The sequence below is a fragment of the Myotis myotis genome, unplaced genomic scaffold (assembly GCF_014108235.1).
Source record: "Myotis myotis isolate mMyoMyo1 unplaced genomic scaffold, mMyoMyo1.p scaffold_m19_p_3, whole genome shotgun sequence".
Taxonomy (NCBI): Eukaryota; Metazoa; Chordata; class Mammalia; order Chiroptera; family Vespertilionidae; genus Myotis; species Myotis myotis.
This window is the reverse complement of record NW_023416335.1, coordinates 127,527,027-127,550,784: the sequence shown is the minus strand read 5'-3', so window position 1 is coordinate 127,550,784 and position 23,758 is coordinate 127,527,027. Positions and strand designations below refer to the sequence as shown.

The following is a 23,758-nucleotide window of genomic DNA, read 5'->3' as shown; positions in this document are numbered from 1 at the left end:
AATGGTCTGCTTTGATAGTTGCTTCTAAACTCTGCAGAAAAAATTCTAAAATTGAAAGAAGGTTTAACTGGATGCAATAAATGTTTCTAATATGTCTAGGAATTACAGAAATATTCAGGTGAGTAGCCTAATTATACACATGAGAGTTTTAAAGCTGATTTAGTATCTTAGTAACTATAAGATATCAGTTTTCTACACCACTCAGAAAAAGCCAGTTTTGTGTTTTATCAGCTTGACATTGAATATAGATCATGTAAGTTACAATACACAAATGTTAAAGGACAGGAGCAGAGTAAATATCTAAGAACTTGAAACAAGGTGCTATTTATCTCAAGAAAGCAATGACTATTTTTTAAGGAAATTAAGTCTAGGGAAGGTTTACAATTACACTTTTATACCATAGTAATATTTTGAATGTGAACTTGTGAATTTATTTTTTTCAAAATAATGACAGCAAAATTTTTACATAGCCTGTGTTGAATTTACATATTCAAATAAGGCTTTTCCAGTAATAATGGGGATTAATACAAAGCTAGAATTTGACTTTTGACTTTATGTCAAAGGTACTAACCATCCTATAAGTTACAGAAGATTGATACTTTTAAAATTTAATTTCTTCTGAAAATTGTTAAGAAAAGCTTTACTAAATTTTGGACATACATATTTTCTCCAAATTTTACATTTAGTGAACTAAGAATATCTGCAATAGCTCAGTTAACATTAACAGAAAGCTTCAAAAAAGGATTCTGAAATGACAGGCAAAACTTTTTTATTGTAGGCAATTATTTTAACTGCATATTTGGCTTTACGCATGATAAGTCATGTGGGAAAAACATCCACATTGCAGTTAAGATTTCAGTATCTGGCTTTCATTTTCTTCTTTTTTTTTTTTTTCTTTTTTGAGCAATGGCATTAATGGGATTTTGCCAGGTTATAACAATAAGGGCTTTGTTGGGAGTTACTTGTAGTTTCCAAGCTGAATGGCGGAGCGCACATAGACACATCGGAAGGTGGCTGGCCGGATCTCCCAGTACTTAACTGGGTTGCTGAAAAGGCTCACTCCTGAATAAGAAGCCTTTTTAGTGTTGAATCCAGGTGGGCAGAAGTCATTAGTTCCAACTGCAGTGATGTTGTTGTTATGAAGATAGACAACCTGCAACATGAAATAATGGAAAATAGTTATCTTCCTCTGAATCCATTGAGGCTCTTCATGTAACTACTTTATTCTTTTTTTCTATTTTCATCCTTCAGTTTAAATACTGTAATACTTCTCAACCCAAAATTTTGATGGCTCTCTTTGTTTTAAAACTTGCTTTTCCCTTCCTTAGTCTCCTCATTTTGGTATATGGCATCTCAATCTTTTCAGATGCTCAATCTAAAAACATTGTCATTATCCTCACTCCTTCATTTCTCTTATACTCTCTGTCCATCTCCAACAAATCCTGCCAGCTCCAACTGTAAAATACACATATAATCCAGTTCTTCTCCCCAAGTCTACTCCCAAATCCTTTTCCAAAGCTGCCATTACCTTCTTCAGTGTTATTGAAGTTGCACTGATTATTCTTCCTGCTTCCTCTTTTGCCTTCCTCAAGTCTGTTATTTATTTATTTTCTTTTAGTTCACAAAGCAATTACTTTTAAAACTAAGCCAATTTATATCTTCTTTGTATCAATATCCCACTGGCTTCCCATGTCATGCAGAATAAAATCCAAAGTTCTCACATTGGCATTCAAATCCTACATGACCTGATATCCTTCTACTCTGACCTCATCTCCCTTCACTGTTCAATCCAACCACCCTGGCCTACTTGCTTCGCCTCTAATATACAAGGCATGGTTCCTCCTCCAGCCGGCATACACTGCTTCCTCCGCCTGGAATAACCTTCCCCATGCTGCCTGCCAGGCTTACTTCCTCGTATAATTAATTTCCCCTTAGCAGAAAAGTCTTCCCCAAACATCCCACTCTGCCATTCTCTGTTGCTATTACACTTTTTTTTTTTTTTTTACTTTTCTTTATAGCAATTATCGCTATAGAGCACATTATATATTTATTTTGTGGTTTTTTTTTTGGTCTGTTTTCCTCCTATAAAATAAAAGCTCCATTAAGAGAAAAACCTTTTCTGTTTTGTTCATGACTTTAATAGGGATTGTGTGAAATTTTTAGATCAACTAGTGGAGAATTTTTATCTTGATAGTATCAAGTCTTCTAATTAACAAGCATGTAATATCTCTATTTTATCTTCTTTAATTTTTCATAATTAAAGTCCTAATAGACTGTTTTAGTAGGAATGAACAAGTTGATTCTAAAATTACATGGAAATGCAAGGAAACAAAAGTAGCCAAAACAATTTTGAAAAATTAGAACAAAATTAGAGGACCTTCACTCTCAATTTCAAAACATAATCAAAAGCTACAGTAATCAAAGGTGTATGCCCGGACGGTGTGGCTTAGCCTTTGAGCATTAGACCCAGGAAGCAAGAGGCTGCCTGTTTGATTCCCGGCCAGGGCACATGCCCAGGTTGCTGGCTCGATCCCAGTAGGGGACATGCAGGAGGCAGCCACTTGATGATGTTCCTCTCTCATTGATGTTTCTCTCTATATATAAAAAAATCAATACCGAAATATTTTTTTAAAAAAATAAGTGTACTAGAAAACAAAATGTAGTATATCCGTACAATGGAATGCTCTTTACCAGTGAACATGAAAGTGTAATAAATGCTATAAAGTGGATGTCCTAAAATCATTAGGATACCCTAAAAAAGCCAGATACAACAGCCAAACATTGTCATGATTACATTTATATAAAATCTCCATAAAAGGCAAATACATAGAGACAGAAAGAAGATTAATGGTCCCCTGTGTCTGGGGATGAGATTCAGAACTGACTAAAAATTAAGAAAATATATTGAGGGTAATGTAAATGTTCTGAAACTGGATTGTGGTGATGTTGAATAACTATATAATTAAACTATAAATTTATAGAAAAAGAAGTAGGTTGGTTGAAATCACATGATGCCTATAGGAAGAGATATAAAATGAGTATATGAACAAACTATTAGATATGGAAAACCAAGAGTGATGACCTTCTGAATGTGGGACCCTGTGTGGAAGTCTATGATATTTGTTGATATTCAACAAAAACTTCAAACCAGCATATTTTATATATTTTCCACTGTGATCCACAATATGAAACACATTATATATTGAGGTTCAGTACATATACATCTGTGCATATAAAACAATTTTTAAAAATACTTAGCATGACAGTGATTTTTATTAAATTTATTCTATTCTATCCCATCCCATCCCATCATATTTCATAAATGTTCTTAATAAACACATGGAATTGATTATATGAACTTTAAGTAATGTATTTAGACTAACATTGGAAAAAGAGCAATCAAGAAGGTGAGAATGATTATACTGAGATCTAAAAATGAAAACAAACAAACGAAACCCACCACCAACTAAAATTCTAATATTAACGATGGTAATTGTTATACCATTGTTATACCTATTCTTATTAGGTCTTTCAAAAGACCTGGTTTTACTTGTGGCTTCAAACCTGCTTACTCTCTTCTCTACCATCATCAAGCACCCACTGAAAAAGAATTAGCATAAAATAATGAAAATTGTGATATACCAATTTAATATGGAGTTTTTGTCACAACTCATTTATAAATATCAGTAATTTATTGATATCATTGATAACAGAGTAAAAGATAAATCTATCTTGAGCCCCCAAGTAATAAAGTTGAGATACTAGATTATCTAAAGAGCAACTTTATAAAATGGTTTTACCATAACATAGTGTCAGTGTCAAGTTTTAATTTCTGAATCACCAAAGAACTAAGTACCTATGTAAACCTCTGAAACAATTTAATGCTCTATTACTACAGCGGGTCATTGAACCGTGTCCTCTAATCCTTTTGAGGATTAACTTCATAGTTTATATAAAGTTAATTCAGTCACATTGCTACATAAACATTCCATTTTGACCTATATGATATCTGCTGAAGCTACATGTTAAACCTACGATTTTATTCCATATCTGTGTGTCACAGATTATATCATCTTCTCCAATCAGTATGTTATCACACTGATCTGTGACTTGAAAGTACCTACCTCAGAAAAAAATATTACTTTCTGGAATCAAGCTTTATAGTAAGTTTAAGGCAATAGCCTTAATTAAAAAAAAAATTAATTGGACCTATCTATATATATAAAAGGCTAAGTGTCCATCTGACCAGTAGCTATGAAACACACTGACCACCGGGGGCAAACACTCAATGCAGGAGCTGCCATGATGCACACTGGCCATTTAAAAATAAATGGCACCACGGACATGGTGCCAACAAACCAACACTCGGCTTCCCTCAAGTGGGACACAGGCCCTGCCACCACCCAGGAGCAACACCCCACCAAATTGCAGCCAATGTCGCCAAGACCCCATGGTGCAAAATGCAGCCCACAGTCCAGCCTAGCCCAAGAAACAGTGGCTGTGGGCGCTGGGTAATAAAGTCACATAGCAATACCTGGCTTCCTCTCCCTAGCGACTAGCTTCCTTGGAGTTTCTTCAGCCCAGGAACATGACTTGCTTTATTGCCAGGTGAAAACATTTTACACTTTAACCAAATGTCTGTGAAGCATTTTCCTGTGCTTCATCTCCTTTGATCCTCACAGAAGTCCTGGAGTAGGTAGATAGGAGACTCAGTAAAATCCTTTTTTTTTTTTTTTTTTTTTTTTTCCATTAGCCGGAAAATGGAGATTTAGAAAGTTTAGAAACGACATGACTGAAAAGAGGTAAGAAATGGTGGACCTTGAAAATGACTTCAAGTTTTCTCACTGTGCAGAATATAGTCAAACAATGCTACAGTTAAATATTTTATCCTTTGTTCTCTCTGCATGAGCTATAATAATAATCTGCTTCATGTGATATTTACTGCTGTTTTGCTGACAATTACTTGAAAGAGAAGTTGGTATGCTTCACTGGGCTGGAAAAAGTTTAGCTAAATCAGAAAACAGGTCTTATTAAGCAAGTTTATTCTATATGTACTAGAGACCCAGTGCATGAAATTCATGCATGCGTAGGGTCCCTAGGCCTGGCCAAAGATCAGGGCCAACTGGGGCCTTCTGACTGCCGCCCAGGGCCTTCCTTCCCCAGCTGCCAGCTGCCATCTGGGGCATTCTTTTGTCCCACACCACCCCCTGATGGTCAGCACACGTCAGAGCCTGCGATTAAACTCTTGGTGTCTTGGTCGAACTACCAATGGGACACTTTGCATATTAGCCTTTTCTAAATATAGATAAAAGGCTAAGTTAACCAGCACATGCACGATAACATCTAACGCTCTCGCTGGTGCCAATTGCACGCATGTGTTTCGATCTGTCATTGTCAATTGTGAATTTGTTTGACACTTCTATTATAGAAAAAGGGCAAATAGGAGTATTAAAATATTTCTTCTAATTAATTTCCTTTCAATGTTCATGGATCCATGCACCGGGACACTAGTATTGTATAAAACTAGAATGACTATTTATGTGGAAACATTAAAATATCTCTTTGCTAAATGATTTCTAAGCAGAGCTCCCCACCTCCTGGCATCCCAGTGAAGAGGATTTGCTCACTAGATATTATTTGCAATAGTTAGTGGCATTGCATTACCTGGATGTACTTATGTTCCCCCAGCCCACCAGGCACTTTGAGAAGCTCGTTGTTGTTCAAGTGAAGTTCTCTCAAGTGAGGAGTGTTGGCCAGAGAGCCATTTTCAACAGCAGAGATTCTGTTGAAGCTCAGTCCCAACCTGCAACAGCAAAGAGAAAACGAGGGCATTCAGCACACATGGATGCCTTCTCACAGGCACGTGATTAACCGACTCACAAAAAAGGACATTTTTCAGTTTTGCATTTACTCTTCCCTCTGCCTAGAGTGTTTTTTCCAAATTTACTGAACTTGGACAAAGTCCAGTTTTTCTTAAGATTTCAGCTTAGAGTTACCCTCTTTAAAATTCCTCTGACAGTAGCAGATTGAATTGGTACCCCAGTAAGTGCTCAAATACTAAGCATCCTGCTGTCACTTTTTTGTAAAACTCAAGGAAGGGACTGTGTACTTGTATGTCTTTCCTTGAGCAAAGTGACTGTTTTGTATATTCAGTACTAACATAGAGCTTGAAATAATCAATGAATAGCCATTAATGTGATTTCTCCATATAATGAATATAGTGGATACATTTGGGAGAGAAATAAAAGAAATACTATTATCATTTTGGTTACTTTGGAAATTAAGCAATTATAAATTTAGCACATACATTTATTTTTTGGAAATAAAAGGCACAGGTTTCTAATGAGTCAATAAGCCTACCTTCCAGAAAGGTTAGCATGATTAGCATCTTATACTACTTAGAAAGAATTCTTCAATGACCATCTGTTTCTGTCAGAATGTACCTGGTTCCGACATCCCCAGTTTCTGACCTTGATCTCTGGCCTAAATCTCTAGGGATTAGACAAGAAGATATTGGAAGAGATCAGAAAGCTCCAAGGGAGAGAAAGAGGAAGAATCTATTGGGTTTCTTCAAATGCAGTGAAGGAGACGTGGGCACATTTTATAGGATAGTTTCTACTTGCCTTCAGCTAGCTCTGACCTTTGAGCCATTTTAAGGTTTAGATGCTGGCTTAGGTAACCAAAGTCTCCCAGTTTGAACCATGACTTGGTAGTTGAAATAACTGAGATTAAGGTATACTGAGTTTAGGCAATTAATAGTAGAGTTGGTTTATTTTAGCTACAGAGTCTTAACCTGGAATCTTGACTCAGAATATATTTGTTCTTCCTTAGTCTTAAGCATTCATCTCTTGTTTCTAGCCTTTCCTTTTTTATTTCAAACTCATATCTCCTATTTCTTACAACATTCTAAATCCCATATCCATTTTGGGATAACACATTCCTTAGAATGTATTATGCCTAATAATTTATTTAAGGAGACTTTAGTTTTTAAATAATTTACTTATATATTGGAGAACTTAATATGTTCAAGATATTATCCTAGCTTGTGAGGGCAGAAGACACGTGGACCAACAATCCATGATTCGTTTCATCAAAGATTATCATACCTTGTAAGGGAGAGATGATGATATAATAATATTTATTGATATATATGATGACATATGTGTGTGTGTGTCTGTGTGTGTGTAATAAACGAGAAGCCTGCCTGAAAATATATTTTTTCCTTTTGCAGAGGGACACACACTATTTTCTCCCCCATTGTTCCCAACAACTCATTGGAATATGTGCCCTGCAACAATGTTCTGAGATCAATGGCTGCTTTCTTCTTCTTGTCATAGTTTTGATTTTTTAGCACCAAAATATTTCTCATGTCCCAACATCAGTGAAAAGCAGAAAACACAAGGATTTCATGGTTTAATAGACAAATTTTTCTGGACTTGATTCCAAAATCAGATGTGTTTGATAAATTTAAGAGTAAGGAAAGTTTGCTTGGCCAATGACGCAATATTCTCTAATTTAATGAATGGAATTCAATCCATTTAAACAGAAATCCTTACTTCTATTGACCTTTTCAAAGTTTACCAGCTCTTTATACTTCTTTCTATTTGATACAAAGCATATGACATTAATATTTAAGTGCAGAATTTCAAAATACCCATATCATTTTCAGTTCAGAATAATAACTATTTTATTAAAAAGGTACAATGAGTATGAATGAGTTACCATATTTAGAACATTAGACTATTGTTAATTCTTATCCCTACTATTCATCCAAATATTGATCCAATAGTAACAGCTGTCCTAAAGACAATTGCATACAATAAGCAATGCAACCTATCTTCCAACATTTCCCTGTAGCTGAAGGGATCAAACCAACAAAGAAAGGTTGGTGATGCATAACACTATTTTGAAAAATACTTTCTACACTAGAAGCTGTATTTAAAATAGTTTTAATTAAAGGATTTTAGCATGTGCTCATCTTCAGCCCTCACCATCCACTGGGTCATTGAAAAATATCCACAGAAATAGGAAAAGTTGCATTATATACCCACCCCAGAGTAAATATTTCTCAAAGATGAACTGAATACTTCGTATTTATTTATCTACCATGAAATTTACATATAAAAAGAGGAGTTAGCCAATTTGGCATAACACCATGCTTCTCTGTAAAAACATTCAGCAATGCATGTGACTCAAGAACAGAGTGTCCTTGAAGACAACTGAAAGAGTTTTCCAGCACTCTCCTCTTTTTATTACTTAACCAGGTTGCAAATATATGAATGATTAAAGTCAGGTTAGAAAGCAAGACAGGCATTAGTGATCATTTTATAAAGGGGGAAAAGGTGAAAAAGGGCCAGACATTTAAAAATATATTTTATGCTACATTAGAGGTCCAGAGACATTTTAAACTCTTCAGAATAAGCATTAGGGAATCTCATCATAATGAATAGTATTCTAACTCTATAATGTAGTATAAGATGCCCAATATTTCTATATCTTGGTAGCTTTAATTTTAATGCATTTTCAAATTCTGAACATTGTGTTATAATTTACTTAACCTTCAATGCAACTAAGAACATATGGAATGAACATACTAATTTAATTGAATGCCTTGTAGTATGATATATCTTAATTTTGCAATAATAGGGCATTCATAAACTAGGAGGTTGATCTTGGTTACAGTAAGTATACTATTTCATTAGTGTTTATTTAACAATAATAATTGGGCTAGCTGAAGTCTGAGGTTGTTGTAAACAACAACAAAAAATGTGGTACAGTAAAAAATCAATCATGTTTCTAATTCTGAGCATGTGGGCATTAATATACCTAGCCATTATACTGATAGAACGCTATTAAAAAATATAAAATATTACTTAGCCAAATTATTCAGTCCTTTCAGGCTAGCTGCATCAACTTTGGTGATTTTGTTGCCATCGAGATGTAATTCAGTAAGGGAAGGAGGAAGACCTGGAATATAGATACAAAATGTTAAAATAGCAGGTAAGCATAATTTCTAAAAGACATACAGTTACAAATGATTTTCTTTTCTTTTTTTTTTTTATAAAGCTTTACTGATTTTAGAGAGGAAGGGAGAGGGAAAGAGAGATAGAAAGATCAATGATGAGAGAGAATAATTGATTGGCTGCCTCCTGCACATCCCATACTGGGGATCAGGCCCACAAGATAGGCATGTGCCTTTGACCAGAATGAAACCTGGGACCTTTCAGTCCCCAAGCTGATGCTCTATCCACTTAGCTAAACCACCTAGGGCAAACAACTTGCTTTTCATCTTGTTCATTAGTTTTGCATTTCCTTATTTCCCTTCATCCTTTTTATAATAATACACTAGAGGCCCAGTGCACAAAAATTTTTGCACTCGGGGGGGGGGTCCCTTAGCCCGGCCTGCACCCTCTCACAGTCTGGGACCCCTCAGGGGATGTCCACCTGCTGGATTAGGCCCGCTCCCTGGGGGATTGGGCCTAAACTGGCAGTCAGACATCCCTCTGACAGCCCAGGAGCCCTTGGGGGATGTCCACTTGCCAGTGGGGAGCAGGCCTAAGCTTCAGTTGGACATCCTTAGCGCTGCTGAGGAGGCAGGAGAGGCTCCCACCACCACTGCTGTACTGGCAGCCATCAGCCTGGCTTGTGGCTGAGCAGAGCTCCCCCTGTGGGAGCGCACTGAACACCAGGGGAAAGCTCCTGCATTGAGCGTCTGCCCCCTGGTGGTCAGTGTGTGTCATAGTGACCAGTCATTCCCAGTCGTTCTGCTGTTAGTGTCAATTTGCATATTACCCTTTTATTATATAGGATAGAGGCCTGGTGCACGGGTCGGGGCTGGCTGGTTTGCCCTGAAGTGTGTCCCAGATCAGGGTGAGGGTCCCTGTTGGGGTGCCTGGCCAGCCTGGGTGAGGGGCTGATGGCTGTTTGCAGGCTGGCCACAGCCACTTCAGGTTGGAGATCCCCACTGGGGTGCCTGGCCAGTCTGGGTGAGAGGCTGATGGCTGTTTGCAGGCTGGCCACAGCCCCCAGTTACCCAAGCTCCCAGTGGAGGCTGGTTGGAAACAGGTATCTCGGATTTATTTTTCTTTTATAATTGAAACTTTGTTGCCTTTAGTGAGCCCACAGCCGGCCAAGGCTGGCGGGGAGCTTGGCTTCCTCCATCGCCAGGGCAACCAAGCCTCTTGCTTGCTTCAGCTCTGTGGCTTCCTGCCGCCATCTTGGTTGGGTTAATTTGCATATAGTTGCTCTGATTGGCTGGTGGGCATGGCTTATGAATGTAGCAAAGGTATGGTCAATTTGCATGTTTCTCTTTTATTAGATAAGATGCTCTTGAAAGTAGTATGAGACATCTTCACTTTTCTCCTAGATTGATTTTAACAAAAACATGGACTGTGCTTATCATGTAGAAGATGTTTCCCTCCTACAAATTGTTAGGACACAATTGTGGAACTGCAGTGAAGCCCTGAATCTTATTAAGTTATTACACCTTTGTTAATGGGCTAACACTGTCATTGATAAACTATAATTACTCTAAAAGGAAGTGATGAGCAGTTGAACTATAAAAAGAAATTATAGACTATATAAGTTAACTAGTTATTTCATTAATGATCATCATTAAAAACTAACATTGATGCCCTGGCCAGTGTGTCTCAGTTGGTTGAACATCATCCTATGCACTGAAGGGTCTCTGGTCCAATTCCCAGTCAGGGCACATGCCCATGTTGTGGGTTCTGTACCCAGTCAGGGTACATACAGGAGGCAAATAATTGATGTTTCTTTCTCACATTGATGTTTCTCTCTCCCTCTAAAAAAATCAGTAGAAAGATTTTAAAAAAAATAAAATAAACACTAATTGATATATTGGCCTTAGTCTTAATCAACTTTTCCATAAAAATATCAAATGCCTCAGGCATGGGTGTCCAGAAAGAGCTAAAGCTTCCTTGGATTTTAAAAATCAAGACTGTTAGAAGTGGAGTGCAGAGGCCTATAATCAAGTTATGTGCCATATGTAGAGCACCTGGGAAATCATTTTAGATCCAAAGTATGTACTAAACCTCTAGACAGAACTTCTTGAATGACGAGGAATTCTAAAAATGTAGTAATATAAATATAAAAGTTTACATATTTTATGTTCATTTCCACCAGCCATCTGAGGAGGTATCATGTTTTTATACAACTTTTTAAAGAGCATATTGTCCCACTTACAACTACAAAGAAAACTGCAAATTGGTTACATGTAGAACTAATGTCTGCTTAGTTGAAACTGTTGGTTATTTGCCCACTAAGAACAGAAGTGGAAAGTCACAGGTTATATCTGGTCCCAAATTTTCATTGCATCCCACTGAAGTCTATTAAGATTGTCTATTTAATGTAAAAGTTTAGTCCATATTTGATTGAAAACAAGTTAGTCTCTATATATGGATGATGCTAAGGAAAGATTTTATTTACTGAATGTCTGTTGTGTACCAAACACTGACATTGGCACTTTTTCTAATTTAGCTCCTTTAATTTTTTCAATATTTAAATTATTTTTCATTTGTCCCATTTCATAGATGAGGAAACAGAGATGCAAAGTTACAAATGCTGTAGATTATCTAGCAACTAAGTAGGAATGTAGTAAGTTCCCAGACAGCCCAAGGGAGTTAAAATAGCATGCCCTTAACTGGAGGAAATGAAATCGCAATTGCATTATTCTGATGAATAAGTATCAGGAAATCACAGTCACTCTTCAAATAAAGGGTTTCAAACACCTAAATCTCCATAGAATAAATACATGTGGATTTTTAAACAATTCCTATGAATAAAACAAGTTAAGTATATAAAAAGCAATGAATGCAAATGTTTTCTTCCCTTTTACCATGCAAAGATGTTTTTTAAAATGTAGCCTCTCTAGAACAACAATTATCATCACATCTATCATTCTTACCTGGTTTCTAAGTGTCTCCCTTTGGGGATGTCAGGTTCCCAAAAGGAAAGTTATAGCCAGGAAGAAGTTTGACTGTGGAAGACAACTTTGCATAGGATAGAGAGAGTCAAATTTATAAAGAACATCATTAGCCTTGGCACTGTAGCATTGAGCCAAAGAACCTAAACTATAGTTACTTTATCTTTCCTTTCTGTTTTCATTTTAAGACAAAACATACTGACAGCTTACTTTGGGCCAAATACTATGTGTGTGCATTACAAGTCTTACATCTATTAATATTCATTATGATTCATAACATATACATTATGATTCATAACAGTAGCAAAATTACAGTTTTGAAGTAGCAACTAAAATAATTTTATGGTTGGGGGTCACCACAACATGAGGAACTGTATTATAGGGTCACAGCATTATGAAGGTTGAGAATCACTGGTCTAACTCAAGAGTGAATTTATAATCTCTCCATTCCATTCCACTGCCTGTGTCTATCAGTGATGGAAAATAACATGTAGAAATTAAAACTCCCCAAAGGTTGGTGATGTTCAGGCTGAAGGTCTCAGCCTAAGAAAGGTAGATTCATATGTTAGATACATATATAAATATGCAGGGAGACAGGGCTTAATATGACAGCAGAGTGAAATAGTCAAACACTGGAGCTCTGACACTTCCCAGCTCCAAGACATTGATCACAATTTACTTCATCTCTTTCTGCCTCATTTTCCTCATTTATACAACAGGTGTAAAAATATTACTTACAGAGGATTGTTTTGAGATTCATATAACAGAATCCATGAAAAGCATTTGGCACAAATAACAGAACCCATGATATGCATTTGGTCAAGTGCTGAATAAAATTTGGTTCCTATAATTGTAATGTTATTAAGTGTTTAGAAAATAAAAGCAAGATGAGAAAAGAGCTCCTAGGATAGGGAAAGGACATAAGAAAGTCAAGAAAAATAGATGACTCAGTGATGAAATATGTTACTTAGGGATATTTAGGAAGATACATCAAGGACAGCAAAATCAAAGATTGTTCTTAAAACAAACCATCTGGCAGCATGAAGGAGTGGAAAGACCTGCACTTTAAATTGCAGCTACTCTACTTCATCTATCTATATTTTGCATAAAGCTGTTCTTTTTTTTCTTTGTGAAATCACAGTTCTATCATATAAAGCCATGGCACATTAAGTTACATCTTAGAAAAGACTTCACCTCTACAGTGAGCCTAGATGGCCCAGTAGTCTGCCAGGCTCAGTAGAAACACTTCGAGGGATAGAGAATTTACTAGAAATAAGTTGTCCACTTGAGTCACCATTCAAATTTCTAAAATGCTTGCTTTTATATGTAAAAGCCTTAGGATTTAGATGTTCAAATTGCTTTGGAGAATTTTTTATCACCTTGAGGGATGGCGTTTATGTTGGTGTCAGCGATGCGGATGTAGGAGAGCTTCTTCATTCCCTGGAAGGCCCCCTTATCAATCCCCGAGCTCTTCAGTGGGTTGGTGCCCAGTTCTACAAATGCAGTAAGTGCAGAGCTTTTAGAGGACAGTTTTAGGATACTGCAAGTCAGAGTAGTGTCTGTTACAACAAGGAATTTACCAGAAATTTGGTTCAATAACATCGTGACTGAAAATCAAAAGAGAAAGGAAAACAATGCTCCTCAAAGGGATTGTAAAATCTGGTAAAAATGGCCCTTACTAAAACAAACAACAAATAACAACAACAAAAAGCAAATATTTATGCAAGAGTAGCAGTAACAAAAACAACATTATTTAAGTTGCATACACAGCTTTGCCCAGAAATCAACAAAAGCAAGTATTTACAAATTATGGGGCTATTACTTTCCTAAAATACATTAAAGGTGTTGTTAAATAATTTAATCTAACATTTTGTAAGCCAATTATAAATCATAATTTTATAATTTTATATTTTAAAGCAAATGATTTATATATGTTCAGAATAGCAATAATCCCCAAAATGAAAATGTATCACCAAATATCTCTAATTCAGTACAGCATCTTAAATACAGTAGGGTAACTTCAGCTCTAGAGCATTCTCTACATTTCCAGATCCCTAAGGACATGAAATAAAAACATTGTAAGGCACAGATTCAAAATCCCATTTCTTCTGACCCTGCTCCTGCCATTCCTATAGACTTAAAACATGTAAATTCTAGCTAATTTACCTCCCTCCAGCTAAAGCTTACTTGGAATCTCTTAAGGCAGTGGTTCTCAACCTTCTGGCCCTTTAAATACAGTTCCTCATGCTGTAACCCAACCATAAAATTATTTTCGTTGCTACTTCATAACTGTAATGTTGCTACTGTTATGAATCGTAATGTAAATATCTGATATGCAGTATGGTCTTAGGCGACCCCTGTAAAAGGGTTGTTTGACCGCCAAAGGGGTCACAACCCACAGGCTGAGAACCGCTGTCTTAAGGTAAAGTGTGAATCCTGGTCTTAGAGTTATAAGAATATCTGTACCTATGACGATCATCTGGTTCAATCCATTGAACACAGATTTTCCCACTTTGGTGATCTCGTTCTCATGTGCACGAAGCTCCTGAAGAGTTTTGGGCATATTTTCTGGCAATTCCTTCAGCTGATTCTTGGACAGATAGAGTCGTTCCAATTTCACCAAAGGTGTAAATGCTCCAGGGCTGATTTTGCTAATTTTGTTGTTGACAAGAATCAATGTCTGTAGATAGGGAACAAAAACAACCTTTTCTTAATTCCAAAACCTTCCACACACATATATAAAACAAGTCTGTAGTCTAGTCATGCCATTCATGGAACTAGCAGAGAAACCTGCAAAGTTGCAAGAAATCAGTAAAGATCAAGCAGATGTGATTCCTTTAAGAAGTGCATGAAGATCTTCCCTGGCCTGTGTGGCTCAGGGTCTTGGGTTCAATTGAGTTGCAGGTTCACTCCCCACCGCCAGTCGGGATGTGTGTGGGAGGCAACCACTCAATGTGTCTCTCTCACATCACATCAATATTTCTCTCTCTTTCTCCTCCCCACCATTCCACTCTCTCTCTGAAAAGCAATGGAAAGAATATCCTTAGGTGAGGGTCAACAATAACAAAAAAGTGTATGAAGACCTGAACATCAGAAATAAAGGAGAGGGAAATATAATGTAACATACATATATAAAACTATATACAATATTTCTAAAGATTGAAGTTACTAGAGTGATATAAGATACCTGAAAAGGCATCCATTCTTCAGTTTTTCAACCTCTACATCCATCTTTATTAACTGTTGTCATGGATTCCACTATAAATTGTCATCAATTTATATTACCACCAGCAGTGCAAAACAGTAAAATTTTCTTGAAGACTCAAAAATTTAGATATAATATGTTTCAAAAGTTTGCCAAATTAGTACATTATGTTGTAGCTTGTTACTTTACTTTGCATTTTCTTGTCTCTTGAAAGCTTTAAGAAGTTTCCATTCATTTACTACTATTTACTGTATTTTGGGGGAAGGGAAGGGATTGCCTAATCACAATGCTTCTCACTTTTATTAAATTTTAATAAATTTTAATAGCTAGTTAAGAGAACAAAGGTGTAGTTGATATGATATGCAGAGCATAAATATACTTTTCTTCTACTTTTTTGCCCTTTTTACATATAAAGGTTTTATATGGCCAAGTATATTAATACTTTTGGCAATTTTTTAAATTTCTGTTTCTGAGTTCTCCTAATATAGGAAATTACTTCTTATTCATATACTTATAGCTATTGCCAAACCTATTTCTGGACTATCTAATTTTCTTCCAGCAATCTGTATGTCTAAGGACCACACCATTCTTTTTATTTTAAGTCTCTTATCAACTAAGCCTAATTAAGAGGGTAATTTTATCAAGTTGTTTTTTTTAACTTTTTCTTGTTGAGAATATTACAGATGGCCCCTTCCTTTCTCACTTGTCCCCCAACCCCTGGTTCCTGACCCTTCATTTTCGATTGTAGTACACTTTTTTAAAAAATGTATTTTTATTGATTTCAGAGAGGAAGGGAGAGGGAAAGAGAGATAGAAATATCAATGATGAGAGAGTATCATTGACTGGCTGCCTCCTGCATTCCCCCTACTGGGGATTGAGCCTGCATCCAGGCCTGTGCCCCTGACTGGAATCGAACCCGGGACCCTTCAGGCCACAGGCCAATGCTCTATCCACTGAGCCAAACCAGCTAGGGCTTGTGGTACACTTTTATGCATATATGAAAATGAAGAGGGACACAAAGGGAATTAGAGTAACAGAAAAGTAATAACTTTCATTTTCAGAAATGCAAGAATATTTTCTTCTTACTAACAGCTGGTTAATTAAACCATGTACATCTTTATGTAGTTCACATCATTTGACTAGTTAAAACTTATTATAACTAATATAATTTTATCAAATCCTAAACTATGTATTGATGATTGAAACAAAATCCTAAGAAATTCTAATGAATATTAGAGAAAGTTCAAAAACCTTATTATTAAGATTTACATAATAATAAATTTATATTAACAAGCCAAATGTTCTGGAAATCAGTAAAAGCCAGAGCTAGAGAAAGATTGAGAGGACTTGTGTCATTAAAAGACACCCCAAACACTAGATGCTTACTTTTTTTTAAACATATTTTATTGATTTTTTACAGAGAGGAAGGGAGAAGGATAGAGAGTTAGAAACATCCATGAGAGAGAAACATCGATCAGCTGCCTCCTGCACACCCCCTACTGGGGATGTGCCCACAACCAAGGTACATGCCCTTGACCGGAATCGAACCTGGGACCCTTCAGTCCACAGGCCGACGCTCTAGCCACTGAGCCAAACTGGTCAGGGCTAGATGCTTACTTTTAAGTGCAAATGAAATCTTCAGTTGCCATCTGTGGAAGAAAATTCTGAAAGTTTGATATAATTAAATGCATTAAACATGGTTTGAAAATATGTTTTAAAAAGGCAACCTGATGATGTATTACCTGCTGTTTCAGGTAATAACGTAGTATGTCTTTGACTAGATAATAACTAGATAATGCTTCTACCTATGAGTATGATGCAGAAATAACTGCTGCTAAATTTTGGTGACAGTGTGACATTTGTCCCCAATTATTTCTTCAGTAAAGTGGAAATAATAATAGCACCTAGAGCAAGCATGTCAAACTCACGGCCTGCAGGCCACATGCCTAGGTTATTTGGTCCATGTTAGCCTTTGAGTTTCACATGCTTGACCTAGAGGGTTATGAGGATTAAAAATGACAATGTGTATAGACTGCTTCTTTGCAAGGCACCTTTCAAATATTATTGTGAGTTGAAAGTTATAGTCCAGTGAAAAGCATCTCTGTTTTCAGAATAAAAAAAAATTTGAAAATTAAACTGAAAATTTTGGTTATAATGAGGTAAAATTGTAAGGGCTAAGTAAATTAAAGCCTCATCTAAACAGATCCACACATGAAAAAGTTATTCGTGTATATGCAATATTGCTAAAGATGGTTAATGTTAGTCCCATACAAAGGAATATGTATTTAAGAAAGCATAGTTATAAAGTAACAGGCAAGGCTAAACGCTGAGATGGGAAAAAAAACCAACTAATTACACCGGCGAATGACAAAGTCCAGCTGCCAGAGAAAAAGGTCAAAGGTGAACCCCAGGTGTTCTTCAGATCAGCTGATGAAAAGAAAAACAAGCAGAAATGGATTATCATTAGTTAACTTAAGCCCACAGAAGTTGAATTAGAAGAGAGTGTGTTGTTTGGGGTAAGAAATGCCTTGAGTACCATTCAATCTAAAATTGAAGCACATACTAAAAAATCAGGACAACCTATTTCTTTGGTAACTAAAGACAAAAGTGATCTAGCCTGGGAGGCAGGGAGAGGTGATGAAAAATATGATGAGCAATAGAAATTAGGTAGAAGTAGGAGCAAAAGTATTTTCACCATCTTCATCCAAGAGAGTGATAAAAAGATACAAATTTTTGGTTATAAGATACATAACTACTGTGGATGTAATAATGTCCAACATGATGACTATAGTTAACACTATGGTATATTTGAAAGTTGCTAAGAGAGCAAATCCTAAAATTTTTCATCATGAAAACAATTAATGTTTATATGAGATGGTGGATGTTAACTAACCTTATTGTGGTAATCATTTTGTAATATGTATAAGTCAGTTCTTTATGGTATACATCTTAAATATACACAGTACTGTAGGTCAATTATATTTCAATAAAACTGAAAGAAAAAATATGAAAACCTGAATTTATTTGTACAATTTCTTCAAAGCCACTTACACTGCACCAGGTGTTGTTTTTAGGAATTATATGGTGTCTATTAAATTTAAAAGGAAATTATCAGTGCGCAGAATCAAGTCAGACTGCTCCTGAGTTTAGATCACAAGCTTTGGCTCTTATTTGCTGTGTGATTATGATCAAATAACAACTTCTCTGTGCCTGTGTGGCCTCATCTGTATAAGGGGATTACCAAGAGCGTCTCCTTTAGCCAGTGTTGCTTAGTAGTTGAGTGTCAATCCATGCACCAGGGGGTCACAGGTTTGATTCCCAGTCAGGACACATGCTTGAGTTTCAGGCTCAATCCCCAGCAGGGGGTGTGCAGGAGGCAATAGATTGATATTTCTTATCGATGTTTCTCTCTTTCTCTCCCTTTCCCTTCCTTTCTCTCTAAAACCAGTAAAAAACATAAAGAAAAAGTTTAAAAATAAAAGTGTTTACCTCAAAAAATATAGTTATAAGAATTAAACAAGTTAATGCATATAAGGTATTAAGAACATTATCTATTAAGTAGTAATTGTTAAACAAGTGTTTTTATTATTCAATCTTTGACAATTTTTAATTTGAAAATTGTCCTTACTAGATTTTTTAAACTTCAATTAAAATATATTGAATGTTGACATTATAATACTCAATTTTTATTATTTTATATAACTTTGTAGTTTTTCTACTTCCTATAAGTAAAATACTCCTCTTACAACATGTACAGCTCATGATGAACCAGAGAATTGTAAACTGATCAAATTAAGGGGGAAAAAGGACATTTTTCAGTTAAATCCTTTTTATTTTAATCCTTGCTAAATTTTCATTTCTTTCTTCCCTTCTCATTCAAGTGTGGCTTTCCTACCTGAAATTATAGTGTTTATTTGCATAATAACAAGGATTAAAATGATCATGAATGAAAGAGACAGAGAAAAATAGCTGTTTAACATCCTCTGAGTGCTTAAAGTTCTAATAAACTCTCTCTCTTCTTCCAATGTATACTTTGAAGTAGAGATTGCCAAGATGATAATTACCTAAAAACATACTTAGAAGGAAATATGGAAAAGAAAGACTCATTATTATAAATGCCAGATTTAATGAGAACATCCAGATATCTGATATCTCTTATTTCAGGTTATGAGGAGTTTAAACAAATTATTCAGATTATAGTTAAACACACAGGAAGTAAGAATTAGAGAAAGAGAATTTTCCTTCCTTAAAAAAAAAATGTAGCTTGTCTAGCCAGTGTGGCTCGGTGGTTGAGTGTCAACCCATGCACTAGGCGGTCACTGGTTTGATACCCAGTTAGGGTGAATGCCTACGTGTGGGTTTGATCCCAGTAGGGGGCATGCAGGAGGCAGCCAATTGATGTTTCCTCTCATTGATGTTTCTATCTCTCTCCCTTCCTTTTCCTCTAAAAATCAATAAAAACATTTTTTTAAAGAAAAGTAGCTTGAGGGTAAACAAAAATAAAAATATTTTAAAAATATTTTAGTTTATTGAAACTAATAATATTCCTTTTTTAGCTTAGTCCAGTGACGAATGAAATAGTTATTGACAAACCTTGTTGGCAGCATAATTGGCTCACTCTCAGTGAAACCATAACATGAAAGCAGAGAGGGCGAGTAGGGGCTCAGGCCCAATAACCTAGCAGTGGAGATGGATCCCATTAGGTCATGGTTTGACACCTATAGCTCCTCCACTGTTTTGGAGCTTGGATGTTTCATTCCTGCCAGTTTCTATTTTTATTTGCCTGCTTCTTGTTTTCTTCTACATTTCTTTCTTCTTGCACACACACACACACACACACACACACACACACACACACACACCCCAAAAATCAATCAATCAATCAATAAATAAAAATAAAAATAAAAAAACCTCTTACTTCTTTTAAAAATTCTGTTAATATTATAAGACCTCTTTGTTCCATATTTTCTCAATACACTAACTGGTAGCCTGGTATTTTTATCATATTTGGTGCTCCTATCATTCACTACTGATATCATATTGTGTTTATATTGTTGGACACTTCAATAGATTGACTACATAACTTTATATGTGCTATTATTTTAGTTAACTGTTCCAAAGAGAATCTTTAAATCTTGTTTTTAGTATATTTTTATTGATTTCAGAGAGAAAGGGAGAGAGAGATAGAAACATCAATAATGAGAGAGAATCATTGATGGCTGCCTCCAGCACGCCCCACACTGGCGATCAAGCCCTCAACCTGGGCATATGCCCTGACTGGGAGTTGAGCATGATCTTCCGGTTCATAGGTTGACATTCAATTACTTAGCTACACCAGTTAGGTGAGAATCTTTAAACCTTAAGAAAAATAAAATCTATGCTTCCTTTTAAAGTACTGTATATTTTCTCCTAGTGGATAAATGCTTATTGCCTTTCTCATCTTGGCTGTCACAAAGTTGCTAACTACATTTTGTCTTCATTATATGAATTCTATAGTATATTATGATCAGTTTATTTTACTTTAAATTACATCATTTCCCTTGAACATATATTTTTATTATCATATACTAGAGGCCCAATGCATGCAATTCGTGAAAGGGGCTCAGGCCCTGCCGCCACAGCAGCCTCCTCTGCCTCAGCCCTTGCAGCCCCTGCTTCTGTGGAAGGTCATCTGGTTTAATTAGAATATTACAGTTTTATTAGTATAGATAGCAACCAGACTATTCTTTTATTTTAATGTGTATTGCTTATTCTTACAACCCCTCAATTATTTTTTTATAACAGTTAAGAGAAGTAAGTGTCCATCAGTAGATGAGTGGATAAAAAAAGGGTGGCACATTTACTCAATGGAATACTACAGGCTGTAAAAAAGAAGGAACACTTACCATTTGCAATATCATGAATGAACCTGGAGATTATTATGATAAGCAAAATAAGCCAGACAAAGAAAGACAAATACCATATGATCTCACTTATACGTGGAATATAATGAACAAAATAAACTGATTATCAAAATAAAACCAGAGGCATGGATACATGGAACAGAATGACAGTGGTCAGAGTTGAGGGGACTGGATGAATGAATGTGTAGAGATTAGCCAAAGAACATATAACCATAGCCCATGTACACAGACAACAGTGTAGTGATGGTCAAAGGCAGGGTGAAAGGGGTTGAGTAGAGGTGGGTAAAGAGTGGGAGGGAAATGAGGGGCATCTACAATAGTGTCCACAATTAAAAAAGAAAGAAAGATATTAATGTTAAATTAGAGTGTTCTACCTTTATATTCCCAAGATTAAGAATGTGTTTCTATGGTATTTATCTCCACAGATGGGTAACTGATCACTAGGCAATCCTCTGGATTATTTGAAAATTCTAACTCTTTACATTGTAATTTTAATGTTGAACAAAAATCTGCATTTCTAAAATTCCATTCAGTTGTCAATAGGACAGTTTTGGCATCCTGTAGTTGAAGCAAGAGATTTCATTTTATCTTCTCCAGCATGGTCCTTCAAATGTGTCACTCATGACCTTTTTGCTTGCAGTTTAGATATCCACATCTCCACCAATTGTCCTGTAAACATAACTACCAGATTCTTTATCCTCATGATGATATTTCTTCAGATGCTCTAAGGTTAATGCTCTTCGTAAAATGTCCAGGACCAGACTCAATATTTTAAGAGTGGCTTAGTACAGTAGAGTACAGAGACAATGAGACTTTTAGTCTCTCTTTGGGCATTGAAATCTAGCTTATTAACACTAACCGTGCAATGATATTTTGATGGGAAACCACAGGTGGAGAGCTGGACTACTTAATGCATTTTATAGGGATTCTGATGCCCTATGTGAACAGATAGTACATATGCTCTTACAGAAGCCTACCTTAGCAAGGCTTAAACCTACTTGATTAGGTTGGTCACTTCTCATTTTTTAATGTACCCTCTCCCAAATACAGTTATATTCATTCTTTGTCCTTCTCGACCCTTCTCTATGTCCTGGGAGGCTGACCTCTGGTGACTTCATCACCCATATGTCTTTGTACTCTGACCTCCAGTTAGGTTCAATCATAAAAGACACTGGCAAGAAATCAGGAGATAGGACTATAGCTCCCCACCTTTCTCATGGCTTTGGGACTCCCTACTTCCTTGAGGCCTTGTGGGCTTGAGTACCTCACAATGCCTTGTTGGTTCCCATACCCCTTTGTAAATAGTCATTAGTAAAATCTACTGAAATGCTTTAGAGAATATCATTCTTTTCTGCTGGAATCCTGACTGGTAGAATGGATGTGTTGCTGTGTACTAGAGTAGAGGTAAGTGAAAATCATAATAAAAACAAAGTTACAGATAAGAATGCAGTATGCATAATCTGAAATACAACGCAACCTCTCTCTCTCTCTCTCTCTTTCTCTCTCTCTCTCTCTCCATATATATATATATATATATATATATATATATATATATATGTATATATACATATATATATATATATATATATAAATTCCATATATATATGGAATTTAGATGGAATTATACTTGATAAATTATACATGATTACCCCTTTTTCTTTGGTGCCAGTCTGCAACCTTACAAAGTTATTTGTACCTCTTATATGAACAAAAGACACAATGAAACAAAGTAATAAAATAATACTGAGATCAGTCCATTTTGCTTCACTATTGAAGTACAATATAATTGGAAAGATAAAAACTTTTATTCATGAAACATGAGAGAGATTAAGATTTAATGTAGTCTTAAGAAGAAAATACTAAGTATATATGCCATATATATAAAAAATTGGCTGATTTTTAGGGGTTAATGATTATGATATGCTCCTCTATCAATTCTAAGGAGAGAATTGAGTAAACACTTAGGTGCTTATTTATTACCACATAGTACTCTTGGCCTTACCAAAGTTTTGTTTTGAAAAATATTTTTAGTCAGATCTTGTTACAACTCAAAAATTTAAAAAAATTCTTACATGAAGGTCCTTCAGGTTCTTAAAGTCCCCATCTTTGATTTCAGTTATTTTGTTGTTTTGCAGGTCCAGCAGCGTAGTGTCAGGGGGAAGTTCTGTTGGCACTTTGTCTAGATCTAGTATGAGAATAAAAGCCATTTCAGTCAGAAAAATGGGGCACATTACTTCAGAGTCACAAAAGATTTGTTTACAAGGAAATTACTGTTGCAGTGATAGTTTTACAATTATCATGTTTTTCTTTTCTAGGTATTATATCTATTATAGTTTAAAATATCTGCTTTACCTTTTCCAACCAAGTCTGATTTTCTCAGTAACCAGAACACATTATTTTTATTAATTACTCTTCTTCATAAAATAAAAAAATAATATTTTGTAAAAGTATGGCTCAAATAATTAGTATACAGTATATTATACCTCATTGTTCTTGTTTTAGAAAGTTATTGTTTTGATAAGTGTTAAGTGCAAGCTATTTGTAAATCTGTACCCTTCATATACATATCCCGTCAGTAGAGAAAAGCTTTTGCCAAATCATCACGTAAAGATCCTTTTGATAAACCAAACATGGTCACAGATCTACATTTAAAGTTATATAAATATGCAACCATGTTGTTGCATCAACAACTTGAAAATTTATTCA

At 35.7% G+C, this 23,758-nt stretch overlaps 1 protein-coding gene across 2 annotated transcripts in view; it reads right to left on the bottom strand.

The window, feature by feature from the left end:
* Positions 1 to 406: 406 nt before the first annotated feature.
* Positions 407 to 23,758, bottom strand: part of DCN (decorin) — a 41,561-nt gene continuing 18,209 nt past the window's right edge. For both annotated transcript variants that reach the window (XM_036298713.1, XM_036298714.1), the window contains exons 3-8: positions 23,125 to 23,237; positions 14,411 to 14,624; positions 13,324 to 13,437; positions 8,874 to 8,967; positions 5,665 to 5,803; positions 407 to 1,153 (exon numbers count right to left, since the gene is read on the bottom strand). In XM_036298713.1, coding sequence (XP_036154606.1) covers positions 959 to 1,153; positions 5,665 to 5,803; positions 8,874 to 8,967; positions 13,324 to 13,437; positions 14,411 to 14,624; positions 23,125 to 23,237 — 869 coding nt within the window. In that variant the 3' untranslated portion in view covers positions 407 to 958. The remainder of the gene's footprint in view (positions 1,154 to 5,664; positions 5,804 to 8,873; positions 8,968 to 13,323; positions 13,438 to 14,410; positions 14,625 to 23,124; positions 23,238 to 23,758) is intronic.